We start from the raw sequence: 21,733 nt of genomic DNA, 5'->3' as shown, positions 1-21,733 counted from the left end.
TGCCAGGGGCCCCGTGAATTAGTTATGCTAATAAGCGGTATAAATAAGTCATACATATATAATGTACAAAATATGTTTTCTTTAATATTTGGAAAATATGTTAAAATGTTTTAAAAACATAAATAGACGAAAATATGAAAATAATATATATTTATAAATGCACATAATACACATGTACATATAATAATGTAAAAAAAAAAGAGTACTACATAAATAGGGGGAGATACCATTTAAGTCATTGATATAATGCTTGTATCAATATGTATTATTATACAAATATCTCAATCAATATATATATATATATATATATATATATATATATATATATATATATATATATATATATATATATATATATATATATATATATATATATATATATATATATATATATATATATATATATAAAAGGAAAAATTTGGAATACAATCAAAGTTGGTCTGCTAGTGTTTTCAAAATATTGTAACTTGACTTGACACTTCTTGCACTCTTTGTTATAAAGTAATAATAATATTGAGGTTATTTCAGAGTAGATATAAACGATTCTCATTTGGAGTTTTATTTTGTAGTCTACTCTTATTTCATGTTTATATGTTTTGTATCCTACAAATGATATGACATTATTGAAAAGAAGATGGGTGGGTAAGGCGTGAAAAATGCCCATACACGGTCGGACAAGCTACTTAAAAATTAAAATATCAATAAATCTGATATTTGTTTTTAAAAATCATTTAAAGCAATAATATTATATATTTAACATATCATTGATTTGTAACCTAAAAATATGTTCAATACTTGGAATATGTTGACTCAAACAGGCGTATACGTATCAAAACCTGCAAAAAGTGTCATTTTTTAGAACTTGAAGGCATTTTCTTTCATAGAGTGGGTATAGAGGTAGAGGTTTTCATATAGAGGTATATTTTTCTCATAGTGTTGTTGTGTCTGTGAACTTGTAAAATAATCCTACAACAATTGTTTTCCATGTTATATTCAACTTTGATATTCTTGATACTTTATCTTACATTTTGTTTTGTTTCAGGACATCCAAAAATTAATTGTTTCATATTTTCAATCTGTTCACAACTGCTACTCTTTTTTCTAACATCTCTATTCAATTTATTTACATTATAATTACAGTTCAGCTGATTATGTAGAAGTTTATAGTTAAATTCTGCTATTTGCTTTTATTATCTTAGCCGTGTTACATTGTCCCACTGAACATTTAATAATTTGACTTCTTTTGACCCTTTTGCTTCCATTATTGGTTTTTATGACTTTCTTGATAATATAATTTTATAATAGAAACCTGAGTTCTCAAGTTCTGGTTGTTTTTTCCCGCAGAAATGAAAGTATGGCTTTTGAATTTTAGTATTGTATACATAATCTATATTCTGTAGGAGAGAACATACATGTATATAGCATTGTGTCTACTGTTCGATCCAATTCATGTACTCTTATATAATTGAATAAATTAATTAAAATGAATTGATAATCTATATTCTACTCTCTAATAGCGATTTTGATTAAAAGATATTCGCACAGATAATTTCATTTTTATTTCATAGTTTCTTTAATATCTTTTATCTTTTCTACCATATACTGTAAACATATATTTTGACAATTAGGATACCACTTTTTATCCAGTATTCTAGGAAAAAAGTAGTTTTTCATTCTTCAACCACAAGTTTTCGGTGAGCTGATTTCGTGATACATTTGGGGAATTACATTCATTAAAACTACAGACAATTTCTTTGTAAAATTTTGGGGATTTTAAAAAAGAAATAGATCATTTTGGAAGTTGAAACATATGGAGATTTCTTAGAAAGATTTTTCAATAGGATCACACAACTCTTCTGCAGAAAAAGCTTAATCTATTCTACGTTTCGGGTTATTGCTTGAATCACACCAAGTGTTTTCCTCTTTTTAGGATTATTATCAGGATTCAGGTATATCATCTATACTTATTGAACTTCTGTTTATGGCAGTTTACGAGGAATTAAAGTCTCCAACATTGATAATATTTCCATCATTTAAACAATAATGAGATACCCATGATGCAAGTTTAAAAAAAAAATACATTTCACTTTCTGAATTTGGTGCATAAAGATTAATTAGTGTAATTATATTGTGTTCTTATTACCAATATTCTACCATCATCTGATTTATGTACATTGTGTAAAATAAGAGATAATTAAAAAATAAAATAAAATAGAAACACCCCGTACCTTTACAATGCGCCGAGGTGGAAAAACAGTGATAGCTTGAACCTTGCCATCGTGCATTGTAAATATTTTCTTTTTCATTTATAAAATTCTATCTTATTAATTTTAGTACAGACAGTACATGTAAACATATGGGTGAATAATATTTATTCGACACAGAAAAGTGCACTCTAGAGGCATGCATTAAATCTACCGATATAAATAAAAGCTAACATGTAGAACATGTATGTACCGCCTACAATCTTACATGGGGGGGGGGGGGGTAGAAAACACGGGGATACGGATTTCGAAGCGAGAATTACATTTGAGCTACAGACACAACGAGTGCTTGCTAAACCCAGTGATATTTCGAATTCTGACTTTCTGTTACTCGTTTTCTAGCTTGTTATTCGTGCATAAAATACACACTTCTACAATGTTTTACTCTTTGACAACCTAACAGGGAACGACAATTTGATTTTTTTTTTTGGTAAATAATTTTATCATTATTTTATTTTACATAACTTGACTCAAGGCTTTTTAAACATTTAAATCTAAGTGCACCAGTACTTGAGAATGATGTTCTAATTTGTGAATGAAAATTAAGTGCAATTTGTTAGTGCGAATCAATTTTATATACATGTACTTGTATACTATAAAAAAGAAGAAAATCGATCACAGAAAGATGATAGAAAATGAATGAAGTGCCATTTTATAGAACATTTTAAAAATCGCACGTTTCGCCTGACTGCACTGGGTTCCGGTTATAAAGGTCGATCGAAGCCTTCACACATTGTATATATTTACATTTTACAACACAGTTGTAAACAGATCGCAGCCGCTCTGAGAATAAAACCAATGACTGGGCTCTAAATCCGGCGGTACCTTCCTGGTTTCATAGAACAATGTGGCGGGCTCTAGCAGCGTTAACCTGGTGTATTTACCTGGCCGTGCGACCCGTGGGGTCCTTAGAGTGGTCATCGGTACCAGCCTCTGGGACCCTCCCCTCAGCCCGGAGGGACATGGCCGTGGGATATTTTCAGACCCAGAACAAACTGGTCGTTTTCGGAGGCAAGGGCGGGCCGATCACAGACGATACCTGGGTGTTTGATTTTGTTGCAGGTGAGAATTATTGATCGATGTTTGATGCAGGTAAACACAGCAAGATATATGTCTGCTGTAACCTATTGATTATAAAAAAAACTTTTATAAAATTAGCGAGAATAATTCATAATTGTAATATTATATTACAAACGTCGTATAGCAGGTTTATTCTTCCTTGTTACTTTCCTGAAATAAAGTAATAAATTGTAAAAGGCAATCCTTTTTTTCTATACGGGTCCATTAAGCATGAGAACTATAAAATATAAATATTCAGTAGGGTGATATTTCACAGAGATAAACATGACTTAAAGTGCATGCGATTTTAAATGTCAACCATATAACATTTTGTGTATGTATGACTTGTGATTCTCTCTCTCTCTCTCTCTCTCTCTCTCTCTCTCTCTCTCTCTCTCTCTCTCTCTCTGTTTACAACACTATATATATATGTAAGATCTTTGATTATATCCAGGTTCTTGGACCGACGTGAGTGGAGCCACCAGGCCTGGGGCCCGCTTCAGCATGGTGTACGGGGTGGTGGGGAACCACCTGTACGTCACCACGGGGGAGGGGCCGGGCAAGATCTTCTACAACGACGTGTGGCGATTTGACGTGACGTAAGTGAAAAGATAGAGAGGGATGTCCTGTAAGAATTACGTCTACATCCGGGTGTCTGTGAGGAAGTTTCAAGCCCCGTCTTCCTATGTACAATGCAAGCTCATTAAATACAATGACGGGATGATGAATAATAGCATTAAAACATAACTTAGTAAAACCTACAGCTGTTACTGGAGAGAGAGAGAGAGAGAGAGAGAGAGAGAGAGAGAGAGAGAGAGAGAGAGAGAGAGAGAGAGAGAGAGAGAGAGAGAGAGAGGAGAGAGAGAGAGAAATTTAGCGCTTGTTTTAAGCTATTAATATAATTTAGATCTAAAAGAGATAATATTTCTATCCCTACATATATATAACGCACCCCTTTGCTAAATTCTGTACATATGACTGAAACTTGCTATTAAACTGCTTATATCATTGGCTTTTTAGTTCCAGTACATGGTTTCAAGTGTCCACCACGGGGTAAGACACACATTTACTTTTATAAAAAATCTTAAATTGATCATACAGTACAAATCAAATTAAAATGCACAACATTTCACGCATTTATTTGTCAGGCACGAAATAAACTGCATATCAGTGTATTCCTCATAATAACGTCTCACGCTATCATTTTTTGCAGGACACCCCCGAGCACGCGGTACGGCGCGGCAGGGGGCGTGTACCCCGGCTCCACCCTTCTGTACGTCAGTCTGGGGTTCGCGGGGGAGCGGTTCTTTGACACCTTTATCCTTGATACGTCCACCAACCAATGGTCCACCAGTAAGTCTTATAATCCATGCCCTGTACTAAATAAATATAATACGACTGCTCAAAAATCTGAATGGCATATTGTAAAAATACAGCAGAAATGATCAAGCCATTCTTTAAAGCTATAAAACTTTGTCCAAAAATTGAGAAGTTTTAATAATGGTCTTCCGTAATGTATGATTTACAATTCATGTCTCTACTCTTCCAAACCTGATCATGCACTTGTACATTTGTAAATACATGTGTATATATATGTTTTGAAACTACCATGGCTATGGTTTGAAATCCTTTCATTTATTCTGTGTGTCCAGGGTTCTGTGAGGGTAACTGTCACCCCTACGCCCCGACCTACCCGCACGCCCGGTGTCTACACAGCGGATCAGTGGTGGACGCCGACCGCCTGGTCATCTATGGCGGCTGTCTGAGGTAAGTACTTAGTCAGTTTGGTATTAAATGGATATTTCTCTTTGAATATCAAATATAAGAAGCAAAAATCAACCTTTTACTAGTTTTGGTGACATTTGGGGAAAAGACTTTTTTTAAACCACGATCCATAGCTCACCTTTCTCTGCATAAGACGACAAACAAACAACAGTGCTCTATGCATAATACTAGTCCTGGTATATACTATTGCAAAAGTACCGGTATGTTATCTGTGTCAATTGATTGACTAATTACAATATGACTACAGGCGGGGATGAACCATTGTCTGCAATATACCTTAAAGGGACCTGGACACGATTTGGCTTAAAATTTTCAAAGAAGATGGGTGGATAAGGCGTGTAAAATGCCTATACGCCATCGGACAGGCTACTGAAAAATTAAAGTATCAATAAATCTGATGGGTTTTTTTTAAAATCATTTAAAACAATATATATTTAACGAATCATTGATTTTTAACCTATAGGTATGTTCAATACTTGGAATATGTTGACTCAAACAGGCGTATACGTATCAAAACCTGCAAATACTGTCATTTTTTAGAACTTTAAGGCATTTTCTTTTATAGAGTGGGTCTGTGCTCCATATTTTTCTCATAGTCTAATTAAGGTCTATTGGAAAACAAACCGATTTCAATCAACAAAAAGGTGGAGAGATGACCCACTATACATTAAAAATATTATTTTGTATCCCAACAACTGAACGTTTTGAAAAAATAATACAAGTCCGGTAGTTCGTGACCTTAGTCACACATAATATTTAAAAAACCCACTTTGTTGTGTCTGAAATGGCTCAGTGGTTAGAGTAACTGGCATAAGCTAACCTTATATATCTAAGGTTTTTATGTTACGGGTTCGATACGACCAAAATTTCCGACAATATTTTTTTTTCTTATTTATTATTAAATATATCAAAAACTGATTATAGTTAGAAATTTTGCTTTTGCAAAATTTTATTATACTATATTTGAATAGATTTAATTGAGGAAAATAAATTTAAAATTGTATTTCACTACTAAACCGAATGGGCATTTGCGCCATCCTATTCCCCCATCTTCTTTATTATTCCATTTTCAATGTTTATACTGATAAAAATAGAAGTTTATAATGCTATGTCAAAATTTGAAAGTCAAATGTCAAGTTATAAGCAAGTTACAGAGTTCGTAATTCTTTGTTTTGTAAACAAAGCTCGAATATTGCCATTTTTACATATGTGTTGTATTGGTGTAAGTTTCAATCAAATGTATCTTTATTTTGTTGATAATAGTATTTATGAAGATACTGAATAAGTTTAAATTGTTTTTACTTGTCATTTTGTCTAAGAAATGGTAATTCTCTACATTAGATTTTTTTTAAACAACTATAAGACTCGAGCTTTGTTTACATAACAACCAATTCTTACCTCTGTATCTCGCTCGTAACTTGACTTTAACATTCAATATTTTGGTCAATCATTTAAAATGCACCAGTAAACCATTTTATACATAAAAAATAAAAATAAAATTTTTGATCTCAAATCATGTCCAAGTCCCTTTAATCTTATCTGCAAAATATATCAATCCACCAAAATTGCTAAAAACGTGTTACTATTTCAGCTTAAAAATATAGACAATAGTTGCAAAAGCACATATTGTCAACTGACCACGATCTGTTACAATTTCATTACAGCGGGGGAGAGACAGCTTAAAACATAAAGTTCCAAAACTACATGTTATAATTGTCAATTGACCACGATCTGTTACAATTTCATTACAGCGGGGGAGAGACAGCTTAAATATAATTGTCAATTGACCACGAACTGTTACAATTTCATTACAGCGGGGGAGAGACAGGCGGGCCCTGTCCCTCTGGAGACTCCTGGATTTTCCGGAATTCAGAACAAGAATGGACTCAGTTGCCTGACTGTGCAAGCCCGAGGTAAAATCGGATCTAAAATCGTGTCATGTTGTAAATTTTGAATTTACTGCCACTCGGTAAATTCAAAATTTACAACATGACAATCGGATCCCGTTGTTAAAATTACTACAACAGTTTGCTTAATTTAAAAAAATTAAATCATCCAACATACTCATGTTTTAATTGCTCTCCAAGGACATACAGCAGCATGGCTCTTTTACCGGAAGTGAACGGACAAAAACGAATCGTGTTGTATGGAGGAATCGAGAAAACTCGACAAGTTATCCAGGCAGGTTCCATTTCTGAAACATCCAGTAGTTTCTCTTTCTTGCTGAGTACGTAACCGTCTCTACATATTCTAATACCTCGCCATTTTTTCCTCGCAGACGACAGAATCCCTGGCAGACACGGTCGTGGTACTGGATCCCGATTCCATGACATGGACAACACGAATAACAACAGCAGTAAGCCTTTGTAAATTCTAGCCTACCACTACTTATATATGTATATATTCATTTTCATATAAAACGTGGGGTCTTTACTTTGATTTTGCTTCAGAGCGGATCATTTCCCGCCAAAAGAGCATCGGCAGCAATGGCCCCCTCGTCATCAGGATTATATTTGTTTGGAGGAATTAATACAGAGACGTAAGAAATAAAAACAAATGCAAACTTTAAAACCTTTAGTAAACTTTAAGATGGTAATTTCAGAGATGTGTATACTTGCCTACGATGATTTTTATTTGCCGTTACGTAGAAACGCCTTACAGAACGACATTTGGTTTCTGGCCGGTAACTCTACATCTGCGGACCAAGCGGCCGCGGGGGAGTGTGTCCCCATCTTCACAAACTTCCTGCTGGTGCATGGGCTCCTGATGTTCTTTGGGTGGGGCGTGTGTCTGGTGTGGGGCACGTTCATCGCCAGATACTTCAGCTCTTCCGGGACCACATGGTTTCTTCTACACAGAATTTTCCAGGTCAGTCTAAGTGAACAATGCATTATAAACATGTTTAAAAGTGAATCAGGTAAGGCGCCAATCTAGCTTTCTATCACTGGTGTGAACATTACACATAAGTCCTGCTACATCTCATGACACCTGTCTCCGTTATTGTAACTTATACCGACTCTGTCCGTTGTTGTGTAGGTCTCTGGTTTGGTCCTCAGCTTCCTTGGGTTCGTCTTGGGGATAGTCTCCGTCCAATTCGACCACTTTAAATTCGCACACGGAGCCATTGGAATAATAGTCATGCTGCTCGGCATCAGTCAGCCATTTAACGCGTTAGCGTGAGTACTTTCATGGTATATCATGGATTCTTCTTTGTTTGATATGATATTTCTATATCTTAATGTGAGCACACCAATAAAATTCTGTTCTTGTCTCAGTGAAGTATTCTCGAGTAGATATTAAAGTACAAAGATTATTTTACCTACATGTTGATTCTTCATTGTTATCCTCAGACGTCCACACCGACCGTCAGAAGGGGAGAAAACTCCACTGAAGAGACGGATCTGGGAGTTGTTCCACCACAACATCGGGCGGGTGGCGGTAGCTCTAGCCCTGATCAACATTTCCCTGGGGGTGTTCCTGGCCCTGGCCCACACGGCGGTCTGGGCCCTATGGTTCGTCTATCTTATCGTCGTCATTCTAGTGTTTGTGTTTTACGAGCTCCTTAAGATCACAGTTGTCCATGAGAAACTGGCCGCCATATTACCAATGAAGACCAAGGAGTATCCGGTGTCTAACGAACAGAAGATGGAGAATGTTGCCAAAGCAGACGACAGTCAACAAGGGGAGAAGTAGTCCGGATGATACCAACGCTTAGCCATTCACAAGGGAGTCATTTGTCTGGAGGATACCAACCCTTAGCCATTCACCAGGGAGTCATTTGTTGATGCTGGCATCACTAATCATACATGTCAATACTGCTGTTGTTGTACTAACTTTTATACTTCATTACATCGATGCTGGACATCATTGTTATCACACTTTTCTCTGATTATTGCAAATTCACCGTACCACACATGTAACTATGTTAATAAAACCATCATAGAACTATGCTTTTGATTGTGTTATTTATAGAATTATAAAACAACCAAAGATCTAAATCATCATATCTTTAGTAGACTGGTCATTTTCGTGGGGAGTGCTCTAATCAATTTTCATTCATGGGAGATTTTTTTTCAAAACCCCCAGAAACAACAAAACATTAGCATGTGTAGAATCAATGGGATCCAGTATCTCTCAGGATCCAGGAAATTTTCTAGTTTGGGTTAAACTTTCGGGCTTGGTTCTGTCTTCATTTGTTAGTACACAAATATAGTAAGTAAACTGTATGTATTAATTCAGCAAATTCCTAGGCTTTCTGTCCCCGCCTATACCTGGTATTGAACCTTAAAGGTGAGCTAAAAACGGGCATTGCAGAAAAAGTACAGTCATACTAACCCGCGTCAGCAATTTTCAGGAATCGTTCTATCCCTCTATATATGAATTGAAAGAAAAAGCGTTGCTTATATATCAGTAATCCTATGCCTCAATCTTGAAGGGCTCTCTGATTTATTGATTTTAACCAGATATATCAATGAAGACAGTTTACAACTTCCAATAAACAACAGTCTAAAGAAATATGCTCACGTGGTTATAGAAATAAGTAGCTGGTCTCAGTTTGTGCTTTAAGTTATCTCAAGTTTTGTAAGTTATAAAACTGCAAGCCTTATCCATACTTGCCACCTTTGTGAAAAAATAGTAAAGTAGTCATTTCAAGTTTCTGAGATTCAGGGACCTGCTAAAAATACTCTATATGACATTTGGTAATAACGAACAGTGTTCACGTTCAAAAGTCCAAAGGGAAGTTACAAAATAGGAGCAGAGCAAACACGGACCTTTAAAAAAAAATTGAGGTTGGATCAGGTACCATGGAGGAGTGCGCATCATCTGCTGACCGGTCACACCCGCCGTGTGCTCTTTGTCGTTATCGGGAAAACGGAAAAGTCTAAAGACAATTAGGTGAATAATTATGGTGTAACAATTAGTTGAAAAAACGTCAGTCAGCATGCGACCTAGTGGAAGATTGTATTTGCTGACAAGGTTGTTGTATCGACCATAGAACTTAACGACTTCAAACGAGACTATTGATAGTCCTGTTTTATCAACTTGTTTATCAGTAAACATATTATAAAGTAAACATCGCGCTTGGAAATATCGAAGGCTGAACATTTCAGAGTCATTTCACGGTTTAACTTGTGGTTAACCACTACCTGTGAAAATATAGTGATGTGGTCATCTCTTCTGGTTGTAATTCAGGGCCATACTGAAAATACACTATTCATTAAAAGGGGATTTTAAACATCGGGCTCGTAAACATCAAATGCCCCTACCCTCGAAGCTGAAATTTTCAGAATCATATAATTGAGGTAAGTGTTGGGTGCTCAAAGTCAGGGCTGAATTTCCAAAATTGAATTGGGAAGAACGGGCTCCAGGTTAGGTGACGACATCAGTCCTTTTTAAATAGCAAACTGAGCCAATATTAACCAGAGCTCCAGACCCTACTGCAGTAGTGCCATGAAAATATATTCATTTTATATAATTATATATGTGCAATTTATGTCCTCCCCACCCCCATCTCCACCATTCAGATGTTACATATGTATATGTAACCCAGCAAAAAGGAAATCCACAAGAAAGCCGTTTTATTCAACAGATTATTAAACTTTTTGAAAGATTGACCTATGAACAAAGAAAAAAATACATTAAACATAAAATACAATTTTACAGGTACTTTCAGGCACGTAGCATCGGTTTTGAAAGTCGGGGGGGGGGGGGAGGGGGGGTGGGGGGGCAGACTTAGTCATAAAATCTTGACAAGCAAAAAAAAAAAAAAAAAGAAATATGGCGTTCCCCAAAATTTCCAAAAACTTCAATTGCAATCCTAATTTCATTATTTCATATCAATTTTCTACATGCTCCCAAAAAAGTGGGGGGGGGGGGGCAACTCCTTAATAATTCACTTTTTTATATGTAAATTTTAAAATAAATTGTTGCTGCGAGAAAAAGTGGGGGGGGGGGGGGGAACAGGCCCCCCCTGCCCCCCCCCCCCCCCCCCTGATGCTACGTGCCTGACTTTTTAATACGTTTAGTTTCTATAAAATATATGACAATGAGCAATCGTTACTGCAGTATGCATTTATGAGATAAAAACCGGTTTTGTAACAATTTAATATTTTATCTTACAAACAAGTGTTTAGAAAACACTATGTCATGTTTAATTGCAAATATACGATAAAGTAAAAACTTTGCAATTAAAAAAAATGCCATAATCACTATCATTGTAGTAAAGAATTATAGCGAGCTCCATAGACAACGTGTACGAACGGAGGAAATTCGAGTTGAAATCTGCACATTGTTCAAAGAAAATTTTGTGGACCCGCGTGAAAACGTTCTACTATCCCAGTGATCCTTTGCGGTGCATAGCAACATGGTGGAACAGGAAGCGTTTCTAAGGAAAATTCTTACCTCTAAATCGCATACATCTATTTTATTTAACAATACAAAATCCTTTAAAAACACGAAAGTAAACAACACATATGCTTACGTAAAAAAAAGCTGTACCTTTCTGAACTTTTGTTGACATATGACGTCATTTCCTTTCCCGAATTTATCCGAACATTTACGAAAACTGTCGAGAAAGAAAGTTAAGTATGACGTCACAGTGATCTCGCGCTACCTTTTAGAGGTGGATCAAGCATCTTTACAAGATGTACATGTAGGAAGTAGGCCTTCTTCTGTGACAATCGGAAGGCCTCGGGAACCAGGCTAGCCTTCTCAGTATCAGTGTTAATGGCGACTCTTTTAGCTGATTAGTTTTGTTTTGATTTTTGTTTTTGGTTAGTAAATACACATGCAAGTTCCACGCTCAATTTACTGTATATTGATCCAATCATATATGCAAACGTTAGGTAACGTTAGGTGACAAAAATTTATCTAAAGAGAAAATTCTAATTATTATCAGATTACGTGCAGTCACGTCATTTTGTAATAAATGAATAAAACAAAATTGAGAACAAATAAACTGTTAGAATATCTACAGGGTTTTTTAATAGTTGCATATGTGGTAAAATCTTTAAATAATATTGGATATCACACACTAAAAAAGCGGGAGAGCAAATGTCTACAACGCGGTATATATAGCATACAAAAAATCAAAAAAATTAAAAACAAAATTGATGTTACAGAGGAAAATAATTAAAACACAAATAACAACATGGAACAAAATGAGAAATAACACAAACGCGCAATTTATTGTATACTGATTTTTAAAATTAATGATCATTAATAAAAAGCAAAGGAATGCTAAATTATACTCTGTCCCAAGATATTTTGGATTCACGTTTGGCTTAATTGTTTGATATTTATAAATACCTCAGGATCCAAACGATGTTCATTCAAAAGTATGAAAAATTTCCAAGATTTCTCAGTCAAAACGCCCCTGTTAGCTTATCAGGTTTCAATACAATGCTAAAAAATGTGATGTCTACGGAGATTTTGCATTGCAGCAAGCCCGGATGATAACGTTGAAATATTGCGCGATGTATTCCGAATGTATTCCGAATGGAGAAAAGATGTAAACATTCCCCATTATAAATCTCCGTAAGGAATCTGTTTTCGTTCCTGTGAATTTTTCCGAGTGAAAGATGATAATGTGTCAATGAAATTATCTTGGAAAATATCCCTTTCAACTATTTCAGTTGCACTTCTCTCACAGGTAAGTGTATTTTTATTAAAAATCGTCCAAACGTGAATCCAAAATATCTTGGGACAGAGTATAAACATTATTGTATTTACATAAAAAAAAAAAACAAAAAAAAACTTAAACGGCTTTGTATTTTGCACCAAAATATTTTGATAAGTCTGTTTAACATTTTATTAATGCTCAGTGATACATGTAGTTTGTGTGAGTGTATTAGACTAAGGCGGGAATAAATGTTTGATAACTTCGGGTTTCTAGCTTGCGGTGGTTAAAGTTTTTGGAGACAAAGCCAAAGTTTTTGGTTGGGCAAGTCCACACGTTGCATTGAACAATGATGAGAGATGTGTATACGAGGGTTGTTCGGAAATTATTGAGACATTTTCTCTTATTCTTTTAGTAAAAAAGATACACTCTTGAAATTTCACCAAAACGTAAATCGGGATAGAGTTTATCAATGTGAAAAGTTTCTTGTGCATGGCATGAATAGATCATTCCTAGTAAGCTGACCAACGTGCCTTCGTCCTGTAACCCGGCGCAACCGCAAACTTTTCGCAACGTCATTATAACGCTTCTTATTGCTCCCGTGTTTTAAACACCTTATAAACGAACTGAAATAAGAATTATTTTTTATTTCTTATCTTTTGTTTTAATTTCAAGATGTCATCATTTACATTTTCTCATTCTCATTCTTGTTTTTTTAGAGAAAAAATCGAGATATTTTTACCCGAAAGTCTAATTACTGTGAATGACTCCTGCAGTCATTTTTTTTTTTACATATTTTAGAACTGTTGACAACAGTTAGTGTGTCAACAGTTGTTAATTAATCCCTTTTACCTAATTCTAGTTAAACAATCAGTGAACAAAAATATGATGAACTGAAGTTCTATACCTTGTCTTGTCATCGTATAGTTTTTTTTACGCAATTGCGTGGCATTAAAAGGTCTTCTTCTGAGATTTCCACCAGTCTAATGGTTTTCGTTGCGCCGCCTTGGCGTCAAAATTCAATGTAAAGTCGTTGTCAGATTTTTATTGTTTGGTAAATATATGTGTACCATATCCGTATTTCAACTCGAACATCAGTGAAACTTAATCAACAGTTAGTCGCAAAGAATAGCAAAATGAACATATTTAATTTGATTTCTTTTATCATTAACTGTAATTCTACGGACACTTATAAAGTAGATGTTTAAGTTGTTTAATCTCCGAGTTCATGGCTGCGCCGGGTACCCCGACCACCGACTTGTTTATGTACTGTCGTAAACAAAATATTAAATATTCTTTTAATATTACTTTGTTTTATTATTTGTTGGTGTTTCTTCAGTGTCTATGCCAATTTTCACCAAAATTCGTCACTTAGAAAAGAAAATAATCGATTTGTCTCAATAATTTCCGAACAACCCTCGTATAGTCCCTTCTGCGCTCGCCCCAACGGTCACACCGTAAAACATATTAGCGAGCGCAGCAAGGCGGCGCGAAGCGCCGCTCGCGTAGCGAGCTATATAGACAACGTGTACGAACGGAGGAAATTCGAGTTGAAATCTGCACATTGTTCAAAGAAAATTTTGTGGACCCGCGTGAAAACGTTCTACTATCCCAGGATCCTTTGCGGTGCATAGCAACATGGAGCAACAGGAAGCGTTTCTAAGGAAAATTCTTACCTGTAAATCGCATATATCTTTCTCCATTTACCAATAAAAAGTCCTTCAAAATCACAAAAGTATGCAACCAATATGCCTACCTAAAAAAACCCAGTACCTATCTGAACTTTTGCGACATATGACGTCATTTCCTTCCCCGAATTTGTCCGACAATATACGAAAACTGTCGAGCGCAAAAGAAAGTTAATTAAGTATGACGTCATAGTGATCTCGCGTTTTAATTTCCCGCGATAAATTTAGAGGTGGATCAAGCATCTGTACTGGATGTAACGTGTAGGAAGTGACGGTGACTCTTCAGCTGATTAGTTTTGTTTTGATAATTTTTTTGCTTAGTAAATTATACACATGCAAGTTCCATGATAAATTTATTGTCATATTGATCCAATCTTATATGGATACGTTAGGTAGGTGACGAAAAATTATTAAAAAAGAAAAGTCCAACCATTATTAGATCTACGTGCAGCCACGTCATTTTGTAATGAATAAATAAAACAAACAAAAATTAAAATATCTACATGTATTTGTTATAGTTGCATATGTGGTCAAACCTTTCAATAATATTGGATGTCACACACTAAAAATGGGTGATGGCACATGTCTACAACGCTTATATAGCGTACAAAAATTAAAAAAGATTAAAAACAAAATTAATGTAACAGAGGAAAATAATTAAAACACAGGTAACAACAAGGAACAAATGAGATATAACACACACACACAATCTATTGTTTACTGATCATTATTAAAAGGTAATTAAAGGAATGATAAAACATAATTGTATTTACATAAAAAAAAACGGCTTTGTGTTTATCAAAATAATTTAATAAGTATGTTTAACATTTCATTAATGCTCAGTGGTAGTTTGTTTTAGTGTATTAGCATAGGAAGGGACCATTGGAATCAAAGTTTGATAACTTCGGGTTCCTTGCGATGGTAAAAGTTTTCGAGACAAAGCCATAGTTTTTAGCTTATAGGGCAAGTCCACGGGTTGCATTTAACAATGACGACAGATGTGTGGTTCCTTCTGCGCTTGCCCCAACGGTCACACCGTAAAACATATTATAAGTTAATATGATATTAACATGCACAAAGATACACGCTGGATTGACCGTCAATATTGAAAATTAAGTATTGCCCAATTTTGTTTGAACATTTACTTAAACTAATAGGGAAACAAATTTATTGGATAACCAGTGAAATTTAAGATTACCATGAGCGCTCAACAGAACTTTAGATGAATAATATTTAAGAATATACTGCACAAAACGAAAATAGAAAAAATACTAAAACGAAATATATATGTGAAACAGGCATTCTGAGAGTACTGCATAAGCAATACACGTCCCCTACCGGTTTGTAGAAATTAGTGAAAACAATGCACTGTTATGCAGAATATCATTTCTTACCGTCTCAACAGACCAACCCGATAACGAACCCGATTGTAATAATACATAAACACTGTCGATTAAATTTACAACACAATGCTTGACACTATTATACAGAACTAATTTGTTTGTTAGAAACAGTAAAAGGAATGGTCCGAGAAATGCACGATATTATTACTGACAACATACTTTCCTCGTTTATTTGATTAACACCGAGCCCGATAACGAACCCGAACATTAAAAAATTGGAATATAGGAAATTGATTTTCTCGAAAATATGTCAACCAGACGCTACAAAAGTGGAAACTTAACGTAGCTTGCGGGTTTGCTGACGTCACAATAGGAATCGACGTAAAGAGTTGACCGTCATAGTAAACTCATAATTTCATTTTAAAATGACAAATGAGATATTTAGGAGTATAAAAGAAAATATTTTAAAAAGCTTATATGCGGTTTATGACTGTTTATACAAAGATTTATAATATCAAGTGCTGAAGATTTAAAGATGTCACATACATTGTCACATTTTGTTTTATAAAGATAAAGAATGAGTGTGCGTTAGAACTCTTCCATTTAAAGTCATGTTTTAAAATAGAATGTATGCATTAACTTCGCTTTTTTTTTTTTTTTACAATTCATATGTTTTACGGTGCTACCGTTCTGGCGAGCGCAGCAAGAATTACACATACCTGGCATCATTGTCAACTTATAGTTTTATTTCGGTATCAACAAACGTCAAAGAATTTTTGCTCTACAATAAATATGCCAAAGGTACTAATTTTAATGGTAATGATACATACAGCGCAACCCCCTACCCAGAGAGAGAGAGAGAGAGAGAGAGAGAGAGAGAGAGAGAGAGAGAGAGAGAGAGAGAGAGAGAGAGAGAGCCCGGTACCTGTTTGTAGGTGTGTAAATTCCCACTTTTAAATTTAATGGTCTGACTATATGCAATATCTACATAATTTTTTACCTGTTTATTTTTTCATTTTATTCCTTTTCATTTAGTTCAAAATGTCCTATTGTTTATTCCCTCCCTACTCATATACTTACCTGCCTACTGTACATGCATGCACGATTAGCTTAAAATGGGTCGATATGACAGTAAAGTATGGCTTTTGCTAGTGTGTGTGTGTGTGTGTATATATATATATATATATATATATATATATATATATATATATATATATATATATATATATATATATATATATATATATATATATATATATATAATCTCTATATAAAAAAAAGATTAAAAACAAATCATATGTCAATAAGCAGATGAGGCAGGTATCGCAGTCTATACTGAAATAGCCAGTACACTCATTACAGATGTTTGATCCACCTCTTAATATTTCGCGGGAAATATAGCGCGAGTGCACTGTGACGTCATCCATGACTTTGTTCGTCTTTGTTTACGTTTCTCGACTCAATACGAAGGTATGGAAGCATGCAACAAATCTTTTGAGTCTCGCCAAAGCATTAGCGGTACTCAAAACGTGTCTTCAAACGTAAAGTCACCGTAAATTACGAGTTAAAAGTCGGCCATTTTTGGCATAGCACCACGGGTGAAAACATTAGAGAGCATTATGGGACGTAGACAAAAAATTTTGTTTGATGAACTGTAGGTTTAGCTCGTTCTTTTTCCCGCGCACACTGGTTGACAGACGGGCGGACGGACGGACAGACAGACGGACTGACGGACGCAGAGGAAAGCTATAGTCCTCTCCGGTGAAAATCGGTAGGAGACTAATAACTGTTCTTCCACACATATACAAATATACATATTCTGATCCAGCAACTGTTCTCCCATGGGGGTGGGTGGGTCTTATATTTGGCAACTTTATTATGTGCATTTTAATTACTTTTATTTTTTCATTGTTGGGGAGGGGGGGGGGGGGGTCTGGACGCTCCTGACTTCCCCCGCCTCTCTAGATCAGCTCATGACATATACTGATGTACATATTCAGTTATAATTTGATAAGTGTTTTCAGAGGAGAAGTTAAAATTGTGTACATGTATATACATATATCTACATGTAGTAATGCATAACTGACGGCAGATAACATCCTACACACCAATGTTTGTAAAGATATAGCAATATGTCACCTGAATGACTCCTGACATTGAAATATTTATTTTTACAATTTGATAGATGTGAGATAGACCTCTGTAATGTTTATGATCACATATTTGATGATAAGAACACATTTGCTAGATTAGAAAATTTATTACAATGCCATTAATCATAATAATATGTAAATAGTGCCTGTTTGGAAGGGTAACAGTTGAAATTGACACCCCGAGAAAGCCATTATCAACCGACGCGAAGCGGAGGTTGACAATGGTTTTCGAGGGGTGTCAATTTCAACTGTTACCCTCCCAAACAGGCACTATTTATTTTGTTATACTGAAGGTCTTAATTTTTAAGAAAATTTTACTGCTTTTATATAGGAATAACGTGAATTCTACAGCGAACCGTACGCGCATAATTTTCGCGCATGTTACATTTTTTAATGTTACCCGTTGCTAAGTGCGTTGCTAACGCTGAGGGTAATAGCAAATATTATTAACTGCGTCTTAACCAATCAGATTTCAGTATTTAACATGAAAGTATAACAATAGAAATTGCTCTACATCTACCCACCCCTACAAAACACATGCATTTTTCTCTACATTTATTTGCTGATGATGGGACTTAAACCCATTCTTTATTCCAAAAGGAATGTGTTCACCATTTCACCACATAAGCTTTTTATTAAGAAATGTCAGCTGAATAGAGGGATCTTTTGTGAAGAAAAACAATTTTTTAAAAGAACAAAATCAATAACCTAAATTTAAAGCTAAGTTAAATATGTTCACCAGTAATACAAATGTTAGTGCTGGTAAAATCTTCCGACAATGAGTGACATAGATTCTGGACTTTTACCTGGTATTTAAATCAATCATATGATCTTGCACAGGTAGCAACCGACCAGGAATAATAAACTCCTGGATCCCGCCATGTCGGATCATGAAACTCTAGAGTTAACCAATGGGGTAACGTTAGGTAAGTTTTATATCCCACTTTATTATTATGTATTCTTAGTAATCAAAACCCATGTAGACTGATAATTTTTTATGGTTAAATTCATACCTATTTTAAATTCCGTCAAGAACAAGAGGCCCACAAGCCTTGGTGGTCACTTGAGTACCATAGTATTTTGACATGTCAGAGTTTCATGTTTGTATTTTAAGCTTCATATTGAAGTCTAAACCCTAATCTGAGACTTCTTTGACTTTTACCCCACTTTAATTATATGATATGTGAAAAAATAGATTCATGAAAATGTAGGGGGAGGGGGTTACAAGAGTCGGAAGAATCTAGGATTATCTATTCATTAGTTCAAGGGGTCAAAAATTGTAAACTTTGGATAATAAAAGACCAGCAGGCCTTTAATAGTCAGTCTTTAATAAAATTCACATTTTCATTTGATATGTTTTACGATACTACCGTTGTGTCGAGCGCAGCAAGAATTACACATACCTTGCATCATTGTCAACTATAAAGTGATATTTTTAAAATTATAAACTAACAGCAAAGAATGAGAGAGAGAGAGAGAGAGAGAGAGAGAGATTATGTAATATTTTTAAGTTTACAAAAAATTCTTACAAAATACATAGATTTGGTTCCCCCTAGAACCGTTCTTTAATTTTTTAGAGAATTGATCAGTTTGTAAAATGTGATTTGTGTTTAATTTGATCGAAAGTGTATACGATAAATATTATTTTTCTTTTGTACCTTGTTGGTATCAGACTTTTGGGTTTTTTTCCTGGTTCATATATATATTTCCAATTTATTTGTTTTTGCATTCTAAATACAAATCGTATCGTATCGGTTTGTATCACTGCCCCTGGTCCCTTTTTGAAAATGTGTAATTTTTCATTTTCCAATTTAATGGTTTGACAATATTCAATATTTACAAAGGAGCCGAGTCCTCTCCCCCAGACCGGTTACTGATGGAGGTACCCCGGGTCATCTCAGCTATAGACACAGGGTATAAATATATATCCCGTGTGACGTGTCTGAGTGATAAAAAGATGTGGACGTGTAGTTATGAAGACAGCAAGATGAAACTCTACAACCTGCAGGGGGAACTAATGGAGTCCATCGATACCGCGTCAGGGAACTGGCCAGACGACATAGCAGTGACAAGGAGTGGGGATCTAGTTTATACTGATAGAAATGATGGAACTGTGAACATAGTGAAGAATACACAGATAGAGACAGTGATCAGACTACAGGGGTGGATACCGTGGGGTGTCTGTTGCACCTCCTCTGGTGACCTCCTGGTTGTCATGGACAGCGATGATCTTAAACAAACAAAAGTTGTGCGTTACTCTGGCTCCACAGAGAAACAATGACAAAGGACAACCTCTCTATTCATCTGGTGCCATTAAATTCATTAGTGAGAACAGGAACCTAGATATCTGTGTGGCAGACCATAAAGCACGTGCAGTAGTGGTGGTAAATCAGGCCGGGAATCTCCGGTTTACCTACACTGGTCCTGCCTCTGCTATGAAGGGATCTTTCTTTGCACTCGGCATCACAACAGACAGCCAGGGTCGAATCCTTACAGGAGACTATTACAGCCATTTTATCCACATCCTGGATCAGGACGGACAGTTCCTTCGCTACATTGACAACTTTGATTTAGAGAATCCCTGGGGTTTATGTGTGGACACCAGAGACAACCTCTTTGTGGCTGAACTAAACATAGGTCAAGTAAAGAAAATTCAGTATTACATGTAAATCAATCAACTGTATAAATGAAACGTATACAGAGTGTACAGACTATATATACATACTGTGTGTAAAATGACAAGTAAACTTTATATAAACACTTCATGTCATCGTGTGGTGTGTATTGGATGTAAACATGGTGTGTGTGGATCATGTTTCATGCATAAAATACTTTACAATGTCAATGAGATATAAACAGACTGTAAAACTGTATCTGTACATAGGTTTTCATGTGTTTCATCATTGCATGGCATCAATCTTTAATTAAATATGATAATTTTGTTTGTATTTGAAAGTATTGCTCTTTGATAAAGTATGTATGAAAAAAAGACCATGTTTATATAATGCATGTAAACAAAGTTGTTATGTTTATGTAACACGTGTAAACTAAGTGACTCCATTTACATGAATAATTAAACTACTTTTATGTGACTATTTATTATGTGTATCAGGTATATCATTTTTGATTTCTAACATCAGAATACATCAATGGCCTGTATTTGTTACATTTAGTTATCAGCAAATTCCTGTGACATGTTTTACATATGAATGATTGGTCGTATAGCATTCAATTCCTTTACATCAATGGAGCGACGCCACATAGGAATATCGGCCCATTGCTTCTAAGGAGGAGTAGCACAGGTATATTAACCCATCATGAATTCACATTGACAGAACCAATCATTATTAGTTACCTTTAAAATCTTGAGAATTAGAGTAGATGTTTGATTTTATGTAGGAAAGGCAATTACCAAGCTTGCGTACAAAAAACTTTAGCGCGGGAGAACTTGTAAATAAATTACACTAGAGGACATAAATTCCTTTACAGCAATGGAGCGAGGCCACACAGGGACTGAGGCCCATTCTTATTCTTACAGGTATATTCAATCAAATAGAATTCACATCGACTAAACTAATTGTTATTAATTACCTTTTAAATATTGAGAAATAAAGTAGATGTTTGATTTTTGGTCAAGTTTGTTTCATCTGTTCCAATTTTATGAAATCCTCATCTGAAATATTCTGTCCCTTGGTTTTATTTTATTTTATTTTGGATAAGGATTCTGAAAATGTATTTAGACAATTAGAATAATTAATACTACTTACGAATGTTTTATGAGGGATTTTTAAAATAAAATTTTATACAACAATTTATCAAAAAA

The 21,733-nt window shown here is 35.1% G+C and overlaps 1 protein-coding gene and 1 pseudogene across 1 annotated transcript; both read left to right on the top strand.

Moving 5' to 3' along the window:
* Positions 1-3,020: 3,020 nt before the first annotated feature.
* LOC128184302 (uncharacterized) lies at positions 3,021-9,050 on the top strand. The gene is made up of 12 exons (XM_052853740.1): positions 3,021-3,326; positions 3,778-3,922; positions 4,344-4,376; positions 4,537-4,676; positions 4,976-5,090; positions 6,923-7,021; positions 7,196-7,289; positions 7,387-7,464; positions 7,559-7,647; positions 7,757-7,976; positions 8,145-8,284; positions 8,459-9,050. Exons 1-12 carry the CDS (start codon positions 3,110-3,112, stop codon positions 8,799-8,801), a joined length of 1,713 nt encoding a protein of 570 aa, XP_052709700.1. The 5' UTR covers positions 3,021-3,109; the 3' UTR covers positions 8,802-9,050.
* A 1,196-nt stretch (positions 9,051-10,246) lies between these two features.
* Positions 10,247-21,733, top strand: LOC128165140 (uncharacterized; annotated as a pseudogene).

This window comes from Crassostrea angulata, chromosome 1 (genome assembly GCF_025612915.1).
Source record: "Crassostrea angulata isolate pt1a10 chromosome 1, ASM2561291v2, whole genome shotgun sequence".
NCBI lineage: Eukaryota > Metazoa > Mollusca > Bivalvia > Ostreida > Ostreidae > Magallana > Magallana angulata.
The sequence above is the reverse complement of the archived record's forward strand: the minus strand, read 5'-3'. Positions and strand labels throughout refer to the sequence as shown.

Bases quoted from the DNA above. Each gene is read 5' to 3' on its own strand.
- LOC128184302 (XM_052853740.1), top strand. From the start codon at position 3,110: ATGTGGCGGGCTCTAGCAGCGTTAACCTGGTGTATTTACCTGGCCGTG. The intron at 3,923-4,343 runs GTAAGTGAAAAG...TTGGCTTTTTAG, and splicing joins GTGTGGCGATTTGACGTGAC to TTCCAGTACATGGTTTCAAG. The intron at 7,465-7,558 runs GTAAGCCTTTGT...ATTTTGCTTCAG, and splicing joins CAACACGAATAACAACAGCA to AGCGGATCATTTCCCGCCAA.